General features: G+C 39.2%; 1 protein-coding gene across 2 annotated transcripts; it reads left to right on the plus strand.

The window, feature by feature from the left end:
* The first annotated feature begins 6,167 nt into the window (after positions 1-6,167).
* igfbp5b (insulin-like growth factor binding protein 5b) lies at positions 6,168-18,094 on the plus strand. Of its 2 annotated transcripts, none has more exons than XM_084421959.1 (4): positions 6,168-6,857; positions 14,735-14,943; positions 15,037-15,156; positions 17,543-18,094. In XM_084421959.1, exons 1-4 carry the CDS (start codon positions 6,530-6,532, stop codon positions 17,675-17,677), a joined length of 792 nt encoding a protein of 263 aa, XP_084278085.1. In that variant the 5' UTR covers positions 6,168-6,529; the 3' UTR covers positions 17,678-18,094. The 2 variants fall into 2 exon arrangements, with proteins under 2 accessions (XP_084278085.1, XP_084278086.1); XM_084421960.1 differs by having other exon boundaries at positions 6,317-6,857; positions 14,819-14,943.
* The last annotated feature ends 344 nt before the right edge of the window (positions 18,095-18,438 follow it).

Here is an 18,438-nt window from a genome sequence, read left to right on the forward strand (position 1 = left end):
AAAGTACCACTTTATTTACAAATATTAATCTTCAACGCTCGTTCATGAGAGTACCAAAACGCATGGGTGTTGCAAAAGCAGACGTTGTGTGAACGTGTGTTTTAAATAAAGTGGGGAGTTTTTTTTTTGGGGGGGGGGGGGGGGGGGGGGGGGGTTATAGCAAACAACGTTTTCATGTCGCTTCATAAAATTGAGGTTAAACCACGGGAGTCACATGGATTACTTTTATGATGTCTTTACTACCTTTCTGGGGCTTAAAAGTGGTAGTTGCGTAGCTGTCAATGGAGGGACAGAAAGCGCTCAGATTTCATTAAAAAAATCCTCTTAAAGGTGATCTAAGAGCTTTTTTACCTTAACTGAACAGCTTCAGAGTCATTGGAATGGTTATATTACTTAGTTGGGGTTGAATGGTGGTCGTTTCGCACCCCCCTGGTGCCCGTGAGCGGAAAATCCGCACTTGCAACTTTGGGCCGGCGGGCCGCCGGCCGCCGCGTCAGGAAGTATCGCGTGATATAAGGTCTCGCGATGTAAACAATTGCTTTACGGCCAAAATAAATCTGCTAAAATGCTGTCATTATTGCGCTCCCTCACGCTGTCCGAACCCGAATGAAGAAGACGTTTTAAAGAATGTCCCATATCCTTTGATGTCGTTGATCTACTAGCCTCTGGTGTCTGAGAATCACCAACGAGTTTTTACAACAGTGTTGTCAAATATCTATTCCGAAGCTGTGGGGGGAGCTCTAGAGAGAAACCTGCGAGCAAAAAGCGAGAATACAGCGAAGAAATCCCGAAACTACTGAGCCCCGCTTTAATTTGTGTTCCGAAGATGAACGAAAGTCTAACGGGTTTGGAACGACATGAGGGTGAGTAATTAACGACAGAATTTCTGGGAGAACAAACCCTTTAAAAATATATTTTCATTAATTAAAATAAAGCTGAAAGAAAATATAAATAGTACATGACATTTTTTTTTAAATGTTGCCTTTGCAACTAACTGAAATAAAATAATTTTACTAAAGTACTACAATTACTAAAAGATAGACATTTAAAGCCAAGTAGACGTTTAAAAAAATCTGAAACTAATAAAAATATATGACTAAAGCACAAAATTACTTAAACCTAAATTAAAAACAAAACAAGTATAAAAATAAAAGCTATTTCAAAATATTAATAAATACTTAAAACATTCTAAAATAAGACAGCTCACCACACACAAAACAGCATTGTACAGTCTCACAGCTACATATTAACATACATGTTAACGCTTGAAATCATTAGTTTGTGTAAACAGTACATTTACATTTACATTTACATTTAGTCATTTAGCAGACGCTTTTATCCAAAGCGACTTACAAATCAGGACTAAATTAAGCGAGTTATCATGAAGAGGCAAAATACAACAACAACGCAAGAAGTGTTCAGAATACGAAGTTCAGGCATTATTCAGAGTAGCATAAGCATGATAAGTGGGATTTTAAGGGAAAGGTTTTTTTTTATTATTTTTTTATGAGTTTAGGTGCTCATGGAAGAGATGGGTTTTCAGCTGTTTTTTGAATGTTGTCAGGGATTCAGCATTCCGGATGAGGGTGGGGAGAGTGTTCCACCAGCATGGAACTGTGAATGAGAATGATCTGGAAAGTGATCTTGTGGCTTTCTGTGATGGAACCACGAGACGTCGCTTGTTGATTGATCGTAGGCGTCTGGTGGGGATGTAGGCTCGTAGGAGTGAGTGAAGGTAGGAGGGAGCTGTGCCTGTGATAGATCTGTAAGCAAGCGTCAATGCCTTGAACTTGATGCGAGCAGCGAGAGGTAGCCAGTGCAGAGAGATTAACAGAGGGGTGACGTGGGCCCTCTTGGGCTCGTTGAAGACAAGACGAGCTGCAGCATTCTGGATCATCTGAAGAGGTTTGGTAGCACATGCTGGAAGTCCGGCCAGAAGAGCATTGCAGTAGTCAAGCCTAGAAATGACCAGGGCGAAAGAAAATATAAATGTATGACGCCCACAAGGCTGACTGAATAAAAGACAGATGGAAGCATTACACGACGAGAGACATTAATTTACCAATTAAGGCGTTTTTCATTGTGACGCAGACATGATGGAGTGCGAGAAAATTCCTACACTGATGTTCACAGACCACATCCTACTCAAAATATTTGTACATGGACACCTTTCTTCCACTGACAACATTTTTCCATCGATTTTTCACCATGTGGGCGACTACATTTCCAAGCTGAAGAAACATTTTCAAGCATCGAAAATATTCAAACACCCAGTCAACACAATTAAAACGTGATTAAGATTGAGAAAAGGTGACAATACATGCTACTTTTGCTATCACTGACAGAACATTGTAACTATGACACAAACGCGAACAACCAACAAAAGATACACGTAGCCTACGTCATGTCATTAAGTGTTTGGTACTTGACGTGTATTTAGTTGAGCAAGAGTAGGCTACTGACGGTTATTATCATTAAGGTTTTGTGGACTTGTGTAAAGTATGTTTCTGCCTTACTTCTTTGTGTGTTTATCTCAAAACATCTAGTACAGGTCCAGTTGAAATATAAAATATAAAATGTTTTTTTTTGCTTTAAACACTTAAAAATAAAGCGTTACGATTAGCAATTTCTTGTTGAGGGATAGAGAGTTTGCGTAACTTTAAGTGCATTTAAATATTTTGAAACACTGGTATTATCATATCAAAGAAGATTAAATGTTTTAGAGTGCTATAAACACAGCAAACCACAGCTCATACTCACAGAGGCTTGTTGTGCTGTTGCTTTCCCTCCAAAATAAAGTCACTTCCTGTAGGATGACGTCATGAGGGAAGTGACAGTTGTTATTTAAAAGGATAAAAGACAAACAGGATGGAATGTAATATTGAGGACGGGAAAAACTTAAAAATAGATGATCATGACAACATTTCTGAGAAGGTATGAACACATTATTTTAAGCATACTGATTTGAGAAAGAAACACTTGAATGAAAAAAAAAATAAAAAAAAATCTAATTGTCAATTTTTCATGATAAAGTTCATCTGCTCAGACCAAAATAAAATGAAATAATTTATGTGAAATACAGTGATATCATTAACTGTGTCATTGTGATGAAAGAAAAACAACAATATTTGTATTGTATTACATTCAATAACATTGTATAAATATTATCTTTATACAATATAAAAATAGATTTACAATTCATAAAATAATGTTTTTAATATATTGTAAAAAAACAAACAATTATAATATGTTATGCAATATATTAAAACAAGATATGCACAATTTTTTATAAAATTAAAAAATTGGTTTAGTTTAAAAATATATATATATATATTCAATGTATTTATAAAAAAATATGACTTATTTTTGAGACAATACTTTATCCTATATATTAAAACATGATATGCACAATATTTGTACAAAATAAAACATAGTTTTCAAATGTATAAAAGAATATTTTTAATATCTTTTCAAATAAAAATATGACTTATTTTTTAGATAATATTTTCTCCAATTTATTAAAACATATAAGCACGAGAAAAAAAGAGCTGCCTAACATAAATGACTCAATATCATCAATAAACCACATCCACGTGATACTGTGGCGGTTAGTAGTGTTCATACCAGTAATTTGCAACAGTTTATCTCCTCATTAGCGAGCGTATAACAGTTCCAGCTTGTTTCCAGTAACTTGTGCACTCTGCATCCATTAAGTTTGTTTTATATCCAGGCAGGGATAAATACACTGTGAGTGAACCGGGGCAATCTGATATCTTATACGACTTGAAAACAGTCCCGGTTCAGGTCCAGAATGGTAGATCATAGGCCTACAGGAACTAAAATGAAAACAGGCATAATTAAATGAACAGCAAAACATCTTTGCGGACACCATGAGCAACCAATGTCAGGAAGACGGGCACTGTGGACCCATTAGTGTAAAGATGACATCAGTCAAACAATTCAGACTTACTTGAAATATGATTATCAAAACAATATCTAGCCTATAGGCCTATACAGTAATATAATGTTTTCTAAACTTGCATACAGAGACAACAGGGCACTAAACTTCACGTATCAAAACAGCATGTGCATTCTTGACGGCTGATGTTTGTCTCTTCGACTCCTGAGTGTGAGATATGTACAGCAGCACTGTATAAATCTCTGGTAATGAAACATCAACGTCTGCGGGCCAGCGTTCATTCCTCTTACCATTGCTAACAGCTCCTTCTAGTGGTCAAAATCTCAGAGGTGAAGTAAATCCAACAGCAAGGCCCACAACCGACACTCAGCCTTGTACAGCTGGGCAAAACAAGAGACAGCATGCATGTATGAAAAACACAGAACAATCAAAAGAAATAAAAATATCATGTGCAGTCCTTTAAACTTGGTATCACACATCTGACAAAGCAATTTTTAAGCAAAACAGAGCGACTCGTTTTGCCGCAGTGATGAACTTTACATATGGGACATGTGCAAATGCCATTTTGGAGCACTCTATAAGGCAAACCAGGGACATGTAAACAGCAGAGATCCACTTGGACACCGAGCGAACGGCATGATTGAACAATCGTGTCTGTTAAATCTCATCTTTTCAAAGTGTGGTTTCAGTAGTTCAAAGTTTGGAACAGGTGGGTGTAGATTGCCTATTCTTCAACTACCACCAAGACCACTGTAATTAAAGCTCAAACGAGACTTGGCAACTCAACGAAAGCCTCTCTGCATGAGAGAAAAGAGACTCTAGGCATTTACCACAGTATTTACCACACACCTCAGCTGGTTTTAATTGTGCACTGCAGTGATTTGTCTTCATGGTTGCAGTCAGTAGCTATTCCTGCACATGTGAATGTTGCTTATTAGTTTCTAGGGGAGACCAAGGTGAACTGTTACCCCGTTAGTTTAACCATTTAGAAACAAGTTACATGGATGAAATCACTATTGATGATAGCCACTCTAATGAGAAGAGTTGGAAGGTATACTTTCACATCTGGCTTTTAATTCGATTTGTGATCACGTTGATGAAGATTACATGACATATTATCTGAATCAGCAGCTTCTCTTGTCAAATTTGATATAGCATTCAAACAAACTCTCTATCTTTGGAGAGTTGTTGTGACATCTTCAAAACCACTCTAAAAGATTTCTTGTGTGACTGACACTTGTTAGCCTTTTATCTTTGTTTTATATGGTTACACTCTCAGAAAAAAAGGTACAAAAGCTGTCACTGGGACAGTACCCTTCAAAAGGGTTCTAATATGTACCATTTAGGTACTAATATGTACACGTTTGGTACCAATATGTACCTTTGAGGGACTTATATGCACTCTTTAGGTGCAAAGGTGTACCTTTTGAAAAGGTACCGCCACAGTGACAGCTTTTGTACCTTTTTTTCTGAGAGTGTAGAATGAAAATATGTCCTAAATGTTCACTGTTTTGAACTAAAATGCTTCAAATGAGGGTGCGGTTGAGACTGAAAAAGGGCATCGTTATTTATATAAGTAAATTTGATTCGTTTTCTAGTGCTACCGGTAGGTTGTATAAACAGCACACGTTGTGCTTCACACTAATTTGAACAGTTTGAGGATAAGTAATAGATTTCAAAACGACTTGAATTTGTAGAAGCCAAACATGGGAATAATATAAAACAGTTTGAGACACATACAGCAAAACAATAAAGAGTTACAGACGTTGAAACAAAACACTCCCCGTTCTCCCCTACTCGTAGGTACATGTTATCTGCGCTCACTAATATACAGGTGGTGCCTGCAGCAGAGCGCTTCTAATCGTGCTCTTTTGTGTGTATTCTCCATAACGCATGTATATGCGAGGAAGCGTCTTTATCATGTCACATCCATGTTGCCTTTTGTCGCGTTTTGTCTTGAATCTGTTGGAAAGCCGCTGAGCTTCGCGCACGAATCTGACGCTATACCAGCCACAAAGTGCACGGACGATCTCAGAGGAGCATATCTTCGATTTTGCATGGATTTGTGTTTTGCTCTGCGCTCTTGGCATCACTGCGTAAAAGACTGATCCTATTGCCGAGGGGGGGAAAGGCGCTGGCGCTGCGCCACGATCTGGCAAGTGCGCCTCCCTTCACCGCTGTTTGGCTTATTCATAGTTAGGGGTTTGGGTTTGGCTGTTTTTAAAAAGGCAAGCACTGCTGTGAAGTTGATCAGTCTGCTCAGAAAACTTCCAGAGGGGAAAGTGTTTTGGAATCGGAAAGTCCAGAATTTCAGTGCGCAACCAATTGCGCACAAACTGGACTATTGGAGAATACCTATGTGATTCATTTATTTTATATGTATTTATATGAAAATCCACCGGATTGTTCTTTATCATCTTTTTAAGAGACTATTTTTAATTGAATCATTTTTAAAACACCACAACCAGTGCTTTCACTTTGCATGCGGACTTTTCCTTTGAGTCGAATCTGAGCCAAACGTTCATGCGTTCTCATATCTAGTTGTTGGTTTTTTTTTTTTTTTTTTTTTTTTTTTTTCGCCATCGGACCTCATTCACTTTGACACGAAGTATGGCTCTTATTGTGCTGGGTACATTTTTGACGGCGTTGTCCATCAGCGGAGGCTCTTATGTGCCGTGCGAGCCGTGCGATCAGAAGGCGCTCTCCATGTGTCCTCCGGTCCCGGTGGGCTGTCAGCTGGTGAAGGAGCCCGGCTGCGGCTGCTGCTTGACTTGCGCGCTGGCGGAGGGGCAGGCATGCGGGGTGTACACCGGTACATGCACACACGGGCTGCGCTGCCTACCGCGCAACGGTGAGGAGAAGCCGCTTCACGCCCTGCTGCACGGCAGGGGAGTGTGTACGAACGAGAAGGGATACAAACCACCGCACCCACCAATTGGTAAGTTAACTGGAAAGCAGTGCGCCTTTGTTGCACGGAGGCATTGTTGCGTTGAGATCGTGTATCTGGTGGGAACTTTGTGGCTTGCGCTGATCCAGTTTTATTGCGTGCGTATGTTTCTGCATGAGCTTTTCTGTGTTGTGGCCGGTCATTGCTGTTTTCCATCATATTCCAGCGCTGCATATTGTTAGGATTAGTGAAACCTGTTTGTGTTTCATCCAAAGCCAATCATTAACTAACGATTTTCAATGCAATCTTTACGCTGCAAAGGCATTAACAAAAATAGTACCGTGGTAGTACCGCGTTTTATGGAAATGTAGGCTACCATGGTATTATTGTACGTATAATGTAAATACCATTCCGTTACCATTGTATTATAATCTGGTACTTCCCCATTTGAGTGCTGCGCATTATAAGTATTAGTGTAGATTATTTTATTCAAAGCCAATATCAACAAACACTAGCCTACAACTAAAAGTACCATGTTTTTTGCCGTGGTACCATGGGTCTACCATGGTATTTTGGTCATGTACTATGGTAATGGTACTACCATGTTTTTTGGCATCTACCATCATGTTTTGGACGTACTTGGAGTACCAAAAAAATGCCATGGTTGGAGTCTCATATAATGGCATTACTGCCATAGTACTTTTTTGTAAGAAATATTGTGTAAAAAAAAAGCTACTTGTGTATATAATGTATGTGCGCAGAAATAATTTGCAGTGCAATGTATGAAAAATCTGATTGTGAATAAAAACATTAAACTATAAAAGATAAACTCATATATATTCTATCATGACAAAGTTCGAGGCTGCTCTGATGCTGCATTTCATTGGCACAGAAGCAAAGCAGCATCAGACTCACCAGAACTGCATAATTTAGTATGCTGCTCAGAACTGTGTAAAGAGCCTCAAGAAAGATGCATAACTCCATACAGTCTTGCTTTGTGCATAGTTAGTGTTTGATTTGGCAGTGATGCTCTATTGACATTAGTGACTCCTCCATTGTTATGATCACACCTCTCATCATTGTACGGTGTACCCACGTCTCATGATATTCTTGATTGAGATTCTAGGTTGCTCTGAATTTAGGTCTAAAGTCTGTGGGTGGTGTTGAGGGATGGATTACCGTTCAAAGATTAAATCCATGGGAAGGAGGGTAGCTGTAGTGTGTCCACAAGCCCTCCTATCTGCAAAAATCGCATGTTTATAAAGAATAACCGTGCACAGCATGCATATTTATTTATATTTATGTATTTGGCAAATGGTTTTATTCAGTGCATTCAAGTCATGCTTTTCCCTGAAATCGAACCCCCAACCTTGGCGTTGTTAGTACAAAACTCTACCAGTTGAACTACATGAACAAAAATGGACTATGTGGTTTCAGAACTGTATATTTTAGACAACAGCAATGCATGAAACAGAGACAATTTGCTTTATTCTCCAAGACAGCACAAATTTCGTAAAACAGATGAGGTTTAATTCAGCCGTGGGTGTTTGTACACAAATACAACCCCCTCACACACAGGTGCACATCAGAAACCCGTTTGTCTCTATCTGAAGTCTTCTGATGAGTGCGGTTACTGGTTTACCCCTTCTGTGATTGCAGTGGGCACACAGTCGAGCCCTTGTGATTCAGCAAAATGTCTGTGGAGCCGATCTATCAAGAGCTGTTCGTCAAGCATGGGGATGAATTTAGAGGAACGCTTCTAGCCTCCCGTGGTATTCGGTTTCAGCCTGGTTTTACTAGCTGGGCAGGACAGACAGAGAGAGAGAGAGAGAGAGAGAGAGGGGGGTCAAGCGTCCTTGCCCGCATTAGGATTCAGAGCTTTTTGGCTCGTGTCTTCCTGATCCATTTTTATTCCCCCTCAGTTTCACAGTTATGCAAACATAAAATTGAAATACAAGTTTAAAAAGGAATCATTTCTCATTCAAGGAACATAATGCGAATAGTCTTATACCTTCATGGCCTTGAATGCTGGCGCTCACGATTTAAAGATCGAATGTTTTGAGCCAAGTACAAAAGGTTATGCCGTCGCCATTGATGGATTGGCAAATTCTGCAAATGTGTCAATGATCACATGCGAGACTTTCTGTTTGGACATGCCATGTGGATCTTGGAAGCAGTTGCCAACAGATATGACTACAGGCTACTTGCCCGTTAAGTCTGTGTTAGCAACGATTGCACACCACGGTCTGAATCTAAGAGCGTGTAAACGTAAAGAATCGGGCCAAAAGAAGTTGGCTGCTGTATTCGGTTACTTCTGTATCTCTGATTTATGCGTTTTATTTACCCACCAGAGACGTAGCCATAACTAAACTACGATTACAAGGGAATGGGACGCAGTTGTTCTTCTATTGCTTGTCTGTCATCAAATTTTTATATTATGCCACAGGCCAAACTCACAGAAATGTATACTTGCTTGCAACACCAGACTGACATTGACAGATATACGGCTCGCTTCACTGAAAAGAGCCTGAATAGATCTCTTGCACTTTTTGAAAGTGGTGCCCAGCTTTTGAAACTTAGTATAATCTGCACATTGGTTACTTTTAACCATTTTTTTACCATAAGTCTACAGCACTCGTATATCAAGTGCCCTGTCATCCTTTGCAGAGGTATGCAAGTAGGGAACCTATTTAGCATGCTTGAATGACTTCTTCCAGTAAAGTTTAACAGCAATCTGCCCAGCGTGTATTTGTCATTGGCACCTGGAAAGCTAGTGAGTAACAGCTGTGAAGAAAATCAGCTTGCACAGTAGTCTCGTCTCTGTCAGAAACGTGATTCCCAGGCTGCGACATCCTCACGCTGGGCTCTGCTTAAATAAGAACACATGTTAGGCTGACCAAAACAGTGAACGCACAAAAACAATCTATTTAATCTATGGGTTTACAGCTCACATTTAGAAAATTAAACATACAGAATGTAAGCAGACAGCAGGGCTGTAACCATGTGGTTTAGCAGAAGACGCCGACCTGTTGAAACCTCCTGTCATGTGCTTCGGGGTGGTGGAGGGGGAGCCGCAGTGTCACGTTTCTTTAGGGAAGGAGAACAAAAGGTGCCTAATTTCTTGCCTGCAGCACAGGTTCAGATGTGGTTCCAAAGTGCTGCCTCAAATTTTGTGCCCTGCAGGATTCTTGAGAGGATAGATAAGATACAGCACAAGACAATCATTACTTTGCAGTAGCTCTGTTACAGTTGTTACATTTGGTTGTTGAGGATCATGGGAAAGGTGATTTGGAGCTTGGACCCAAAATTTTGCTTGCTCAGAATAGCCGATTTATTCGAAAATGATTTGATAAAGCTCATTCTATGAGTAACACATACTTGTTGTGTGCATAGGTCTACTTACGACTGTACTATAAGTGGGTGAAATTACCCAAGTTTGATATTATGTTCATTTATATCACGCTAACACTCTAACTGCTGTGTACTATTATGTGTACTATAGTAGTCTCACATCATATAACACTCAAAATGTCTACTATTACTTACTAAACATATACAACGAGACGCTAAATTCTGAGACGCAAATGAAGCCAAGGCACTCGAGAGTTAAAGTAAATTTATTTTATTATACTTTCTTGACTTGTTTGGGACACATCTCAGCGCGCAATTTCACATTACTGCTTGTTTCTATATCGCTCTCATGTGTAAACAATGTAAAGCAGTCCTGTCCACTGATAGTCATGCAAATATATCAACCACAGTTTAAATGGTATAGCAAAAGCTCTGGCGGACACAGTTCTACCATCATAACACCCAGTCGTACTTCCTACAGTTTAAAACCTTCAATATATCCTACAATGAATCCTTCTCGTGGGCATTTCATCATTTTTGGCTTTTCAGTGTCAGTTAAAAATCGTTTTTAAGGTCCATTTTACCTGTAGAAAATCCAAAGGTGTTTTTTCCACTTTAAGCCGCACATGAACAATTGCATATCCCATTTAAATGATTATATAGAATCTTAAGAATAAACAAGTTAATGAATAAAAGATAGTTTAGAAGAGGAAAGATTGTACCTAGATACTCTTGACGGAAAGATGCCTTGAGCTTATAGACAGTATCGCTCTCTTGCCATTGTCTGAGCTAATTGAAATCAGCGACTTCGAGTGATCCACTGATGTCCTGAAGAGCACCTCTTGAGTTCATGTTTCGGAGTGTTGATGACAGGAGACACGGTCAGACGATGAAGAGGTGCGCACATGTGCTTTCAGCCTTAAAGGCATCGACAGGTGTCATCACTTTGCATTGTCCTGAATTACAGGGGACTTGTTTGAATAGTAAGTTATATGATGACTTTCTTGGTTGTAACTGATAGCATATTGCAACATGGAAACTGTTATGCCAAAGTGTAGCTTTTAATGTTACTTTGCACTTTGCAATTACCCCGACTTCAACTCGCATTAGTGCGCAGTTGCATTTCTTGGTATTCTTTCTGGTAATCTAGCATGCTTCTCTGCTGCAGCGGCCCAAGCATGTTGTGGACACGGTCCAGGCTTTAAATATTTAGCAGTGGAGTCTTGCCAGGGATGCCATGGTTGGTCTGTGACAATGAATGCAAGACAAAGACAAGCCCAGCAGAATGGCCTGCTTCAAGAACGACTTTCAAAGGAGAGCTAGTCTGAATATTTAACAATAGCAAGACCTAATTCTAACCGTGCATGCTAATAAGAGACTAAAGGACATGGTTTGAGGCCCCTAAGGATTTCAGAAGCACCTTGTATTTGCATTTCTCGCCTTGTTTGGCTGTACATTCTGAAAAAGAAATCAAACTAGGTGACAACGCAACTCAAACGGGGATCTGCTTTCATCATTAGCCCCCAAGCTGTAAGAAACTGTGGATATTCATGAAGTATAATTGCCCAGCGCACATGTAAATTATTAAACAGAGCCCTATCAGATGCATCTCTTTTGGCCAGGCTTGGGTCCCTTTATCTTAATGAAAAGTTTTGCAAGACCAAGAGGAGAGACACCAATACCTCTTGAGCATTCTTTCCAAAGCTCATTTGAATAGACAGGCTACACGTGATACGTCTGGTTTGGCCTGGCTCCAGGATCTTGGCTGTGTGTCAGATGTTAAACACAGACCCGCTAAACCTTTACAAGCTGGGGACCACGAGCATGGAAAAAGTGATTTTGATCCTCACTCCGAAAAGCCTGCAACTGAAAAGACGAATTTAGTGGTTTACAAACTCTAGTCATTGCTGATTTCATAAACGCGATGTGCAAGGAGTAAAATCACGAAAACAACCGTAAGGAATTGTTTTTGCCAACCCAGTCATCCTGCACCCTCCCTTTTAAGTCTACATTTCTAAGCCATGTAAATCTCCCTCTAGGCAAACTTCCCTATGACATTTCCATGAGGTGATCTCAAATTCGGTGGCTTCAGGAGCCCAGACCTGCGGGGAAATCTGTACAGAAATTTCAGTCTGCCAAGTCATGGGTTGCAGGATTGATTTCAAAGAGACAGCACCATGCTCTGATTGTAACTTCAGAAGCCAGGAAACCAATTCCTGTAATGACCAGGCACCCGCCCCATGCGTCTCCAGGTCAGACAGACTCTTTCACCACCGGCCCGCTCCAGAACAGCCTGCCCCAGTCCGACTGAGGGACTGCGAAGGCAGTTATCTCAGTCATTTCTGCTGGCTGCCTCAGCTGTCTGATAATGCCCTCTTGGCTGTATGCGCAAAAAAAATACTTGGCACCCCCAACAGCCTTGATGTTCAGGCCTGAATCCGTATGTCCATTTCCATTCGGACTGATTCTCGAATGAAGCCACAATAAGATGCAATATCACCAAAATACTATAATATCTATATGTTTTAATTATCGCTTTGTGTTGTGCCTAACACGATCCTTTACTCAAGTATTTACTAATGAAATACTCTACAAATGCATAAAGCAATTTGAATAAAACAGCTTGGTGTGTTCATATAGAACATGCAAAAACAGGAGGGAATTTATCAGAATTTAGAATTGCTACATAAATTTGCATCGCATGCTGGCATCAGGTTTAGTCTGAAAGGAAACAATATAATATTCACTAAATTATATAATTAAACCACAACCATAAACAAATACACTTCCTATAATAACTCCTATTAAAAATGGCATTTGGTATTGCAAATATGATAAATATTAATTTATTAGATGATTTTACTGGTTTGATTGACTAAATGTCAATGTAATTTTATCTTCTGATATTGTATGCTTAGTGTTAATGATCTGATAATCTCCTCTGGATGTACTATGTTTGGCTTCGCTCTGCATCCAAAGTATTTGCCTTCAGTGGAAAGACAATTTATAAGTAGAGGCATGTATCCTGTGGAGTTTTACTATCAAACTGTATGTGCTTGAATTACTTGTTTTGCAATATCTCCACATTTTCCCTGGACACATGTTGACAGTTACTACATACACAGCCTTAGATTCTTGAAGAAGAAGAAGGTTGTGGTTGTCATGGTGTTATGGTTATTGTGACTTCAAAGTTCTTCAAGTACTTCTCTGAGCTGTTAAGGGTCCTTTGAAAAGCCGTTTCTGTTCTCACTCATGCACATGCGCTACAATGTAATCAAAGGAATTATTCAGCTGTAAAAACAGAAGCGCATTCAATGTTTAGGCAGTACACCTAAGTGCATTTTAGAAAAATCCCATCTAAGAGCATTAGAATTTTTAGGATTTGGGGATTTTTGTCAAGTTGTAGAGGGTGTGATAGGTTGGGGGGAGGGGGGTTGTGGTCATCAGCTGTTGATCCTGCCCCCTCCCTCTGTAAACAAATGCATAGGAAACATTTGGTGGAAAAACAGTTGCTTTAATGTTTACACTCTAGACACTCATTAGCAACCAGGATGTGTAAGAAAAAAGCCTTTTGAGGGGGGACATTTGTCTTGTTTTTATAAATCAAATTTGTAGCAATGTTGCTTTGCAACTGTAAACAATCTAAAATATAACATATCACAATAGTCGACCAGTTGTCTAACCACCGACTCCATTACACACCACTTTGTTAGTTGTTAGGATGACAAAAAGTTTTGGTAACAATTTATTTTAAGGTGACGTAGTTACTTCATGTACTTATTATAGTAATAACAGTAAATTATGCATAATTACAACATGCAAGTAACTAACCCTAAACCAAACTCTAACCATAACTATATAGTAAGTATATGTAGTTAATTAATATTAATCAGTTCTTATTTGAGTAAGTACAATGTAACTACATCTCCTTAAAACCCCTTCCCAGTCACCCCCAATTTTGGCAAGTGCTGCATACATGAAATGCCCAAAATAAAAAGGTTACTGCTCATAAGTAATTCTGAATAGAAACATAACACACATACATTTAGAAAGCCAACACTTGAGAGTTTATAGTTCAAGACTCAAAATTAACCAGACTGTTATTAATATTGAGATATATAAGCTCAAACATATTTTGAACTAAAATAATCTGGGATCACCAGTGATCCCTGACTGGTAAGGGGTTAAAATAAAGTGTAACCAAAGTTTTAAAAGTAAAATTTTTATGCTGGCATGTCTCAGTGGTCTCACTGTCAAAATGACTGAGATGACCAATCAAACAAGGTTGGTACTATAATTTGAGTGATACCAAATTGTGCGGCTTATTAAGGTTTGCTAATGCATTTTTTAGCTGGGCGGATGATAAAGCGTGTGAAAAAAATCCCATAGATTTACATCATAGGACCTGAAAATTTCAGAGACAAGAATATAACAGAGAATAATATACTAAAAACAATAGCAAGGCCCTGGCAACCACTCTAGCATCATGGCTGTGACTGTGAGTTTTGCACGTGCACTCACATTTTCTTGCAGTAAAAGCCTAGTTAACGCTTATTGTTTGATTCTCTTTGTCTTAGATCGTGAATCAATAGAGCATGATGATACAGTGAAGCCAGACACAACTGAAGACCAGAGTCCTAAAATTCCCCTTAAAATTCCAGATGTAATCAACAGCAAGAAGCATGCTGCCGTGCGCAAGGACAAGAAGAAACAACAGGAGAAGCTTCGCACACTGGGGACGATGGATTACTCCCCCCTTCCCATTGACAAGCATGAGCCTGAATTTGTAAGTTGTGTGACGCAGCAGCTGCAGTAAAATGATAGCTAGCCGTAAACACTGAGGTGATGATGTAACTCACAATGTGTTGGTCTGACGCAGGGTCCCTGCAGAAGGAAGCTGGATGGAATCATTCAAAGTATGAAAGACACCTCACGCATCATGGCTCTTTCCCTCTACCTGCCTAACTGTGACAGGAAGGGCTTCTTCAAGCGCAAGCAGGTAAGACTGTTGTTTCTTTTATTGTATAACATGGATATTTCAATTGAATATGATAAAAAAAAAGATCATTTAAGTTAGTCGATTTTAATGCAGTCAACGGAAATAGTTAGAAACAAACTCACTGCAGAACCACTGCGCGTCTTTCAACAACCTTTCCTGAATACATCTGTTTTGAACAAATCGGATCAGTCAATAATTCAAATAACTCACACAGATAGTCACTGTCACCACCAACTGGTGTATTGATGTAATTTGCATAGTCACTGAAAAATCCCTACCACTAAATAAATATATATATAAATAAATAAAATGATATATCATTGTCTCTTGTATACCATGTGATTCTTTTTATTTTTGGGCTACATGAACCCAAACCAAATGATCAGATTATTTAACAAATTTGTAAAATATACATACATGTGACCATCCATCAGTTGGATTCTATAATAATGCAGTGATTTGCAATGTTGCTTTGCAACCTAAAATACACCATATCACACCAGTCATCTAATCAAGTAGTCTATTCGTGAGGTCCACTCGTTTATTTAAATTTTGCACAGCTACTGCTTGTTGTGAGGGTGATAAAAAGATTTAAAAGTAAAATTTTTAGGCTGGTCTACCTCAGTGGTCTTACAGTCTTCGCCAATTTCATAAATGATTGAGATGGCCAATCAAATCAAAGAAGGTAGGCGTTACAGTTTACGGAAGTTAAACATGAATTGAAGTGAAACGCTTGAGGGGTAGAATGTAATTAGTGATGCAAACTACTCAACCTTTTTGTCAAATGTCACCCTTTTAATTCAAAGGTATAGGCTATCATTTACGTGATTCGTGTAAATCATACTTGAATATGACGAAAACAAAAACGGAGCCATTTTCGGCATATTATTAAGAGTGAATGCATGCATATTTAAAATAATATATAATATTTGCAAACAGTTCAAACTGAATTTGAGCTCTTTTATATTGTTCTTTGTTTTTCTTTATTCCTTTAAATCCCCTTTAAGGGATAGTTCACCCACAAGTGAAAATTCTGTCATTAAGTACTCACCCATCGTTCCAAACCAAATGTTCGAAAAACAAATGAGCGGTATAGTCCAAATTTTCTGAAGAGACACGATTTCTTTTTATGATGAACAGATTGAATTTAGATCATCAACTCACACATCAGGTGTGGTAAACGGAAGCTCTAGCATGTTTGACGTTTGACCTGCGAGAACCAATGAGGTTAATTCTCGTGTTACGCAGGACGTTTGAGCTTCTGCAAGAACCAATGAGTTTTGTTCTCGCGCGTCAATCGAGCTTCTGTTTATTTTCGCTGATCAATGTTTATGTGCGAATAAAAGCCTAAATTCAACCTGGTCATCATATAAAGCGATCGAGTCTTTTCAGAATTTTTTTTAGTTTTTATCTCCTTGTGAACTTTTTGAAGCGTCTATAGCCGCGTTTCAACCGCAGGAACTTTCCCCAGGAACTAGGAACTTTGTGTTGGTACTCGGTGTGTTTACACCGCAGGAACCAGGGTCTAAATGAAGTTCCGGGTAAATATTTCAGGGGTGGGACTTGGGCGCTGAACATGCTGATTGGTTGAGTTCATGCCGCATTTTGATTGGTTGACTCCACGCAGCATTTTATTCAACCACCATCTGTTGCAGTGCGTGCAGTAACAGTCCTCTGCTGTTCAACGATGGAGTTTAAAAAATACGACAGATGGACCGACAACGAGGTTCAGGCTTTATTAAGCTTAATTCAGAGGATGAAATCCAGTGGGAACTGTAAAGTCGCGCGCGGTCCTACTATTTAGTCACCGGATTATTTGCCTGGTCTTCACGGTACTTTAGACCGCGGTGGAAATGCGGCTAGCAATAGGTCAAGCAAAAAAGTTCCTGGGACGAATTGTTCCGGGTAATTTCGGTGGAAACGCGGCGTAAGTGGTAGTTGCGTAGCTGTCAATGGAGGGACAGAAAGCTCTCAGATTTCATCAGAAAGATCTTCATTTGTGTTCCGAAGATGAACGAAAGTCTTACGGGTTCGGGCCGACATGAGAGTGAGTAATTGATGACAGAATTGTCATCTTTGGGTGAACTATCCCTTTAAATACTTTATTTAATTAATAAATAATTAAAAAGACCATTACTACTACCCCCATGTGTATACATCTTTACAGCTGTAGCTGTAATGCTTTTTTTTTCTTTAAAGTCTACTTAAGAAAATTAGTCAACTAGTTGCGTTTAAAAATATGTCGTTTCAAAACTAAATCACTCCCATTATAATCGACACAGTCTTGTACACTTGAATTGACCGTCTTTTTCTAATTACATCACACCATGAATATTTTGTGAATGCTTGCAGTTATATGACCCTTTGTCCCTTGTCCACCCTGCAGTGCAAGCCCTCCCGCGGCCGGAAACGAGGCATCTGCTGGTGTGTGGACAAATATGGCGTGCAGCTGCCCGGCACTGACTACAGCAGCGGTAACATCCAGTGCAAGGATTTGGAGAACAGTAACAACAACGAGTGAGAATCAACCCACCCTGATCACCAGACCTAGGGCCCACCCTCCTTGTCCTGTCCCACCAGTCTACCCGCCAGTCACTTTGAGATTTTGATGCAAAACGACAAAGAAACACAACAGCTATTACAAATATGAACAATCAGACTAAAAAGAAAATGTTAAAGTGAGATAATCCACAGGAATCGTTTTGACTGAGCGCTCATCTCTATCTCACTGGACTCAGCCAATCAGAGGAGTCCCCTGCTAGAGCTGAGTCCCGGCAGCAACAACAACAACAACAACAAAAAAATGTTAAAAATATATACATACAATTATATATTTTTATAGAAGCTGGGGTTTGAGCACCATACTGTTTTGTTTAAAGTTAACATAAAACAAAAAACTACAAAAAAAAAAAAGAATATATGGCATGTTGAATATTAACAGGGCTATCTTGGTCTTTTACATCTTTTGTTGTCAAGGTATCAAAGGAGATAGCAGGAACTCTTACTATTTGAAAAAACAAAACAAAAAAAACATTTGTTTTCCAAAAAAAAAGAAAGAAAGAAGGAAAACACATGTTAGAGATCTGCTTATACAGTCATCTCTATCTGGCTTTTTTGGTCATGTCAGAGCACTTATTCATTGGGGAACCTGCTTGGAAATGTGTAACTTCACCAAGTTCAGTGTATGCGCGTGTGTGTGTACGAGTGTGCGTTTGCGTGCACACCCGCGTGAGAAATGAAATACGGCGATAGCTTTCAAAAAAAGAATGTTTTTTTTTTGTC

Source organism: Rutilus rutilus (genome assembly GCF_951802725.1).
Source record: "Rutilus rutilus genome assembly, chromosome: 10".
NCBI classification, from domain to species: Eukaryota; Metazoa; Chordata; class Actinopteri; order Cypriniformes; family Leuciscidae; genus Rutilus; species Rutilus rutilus.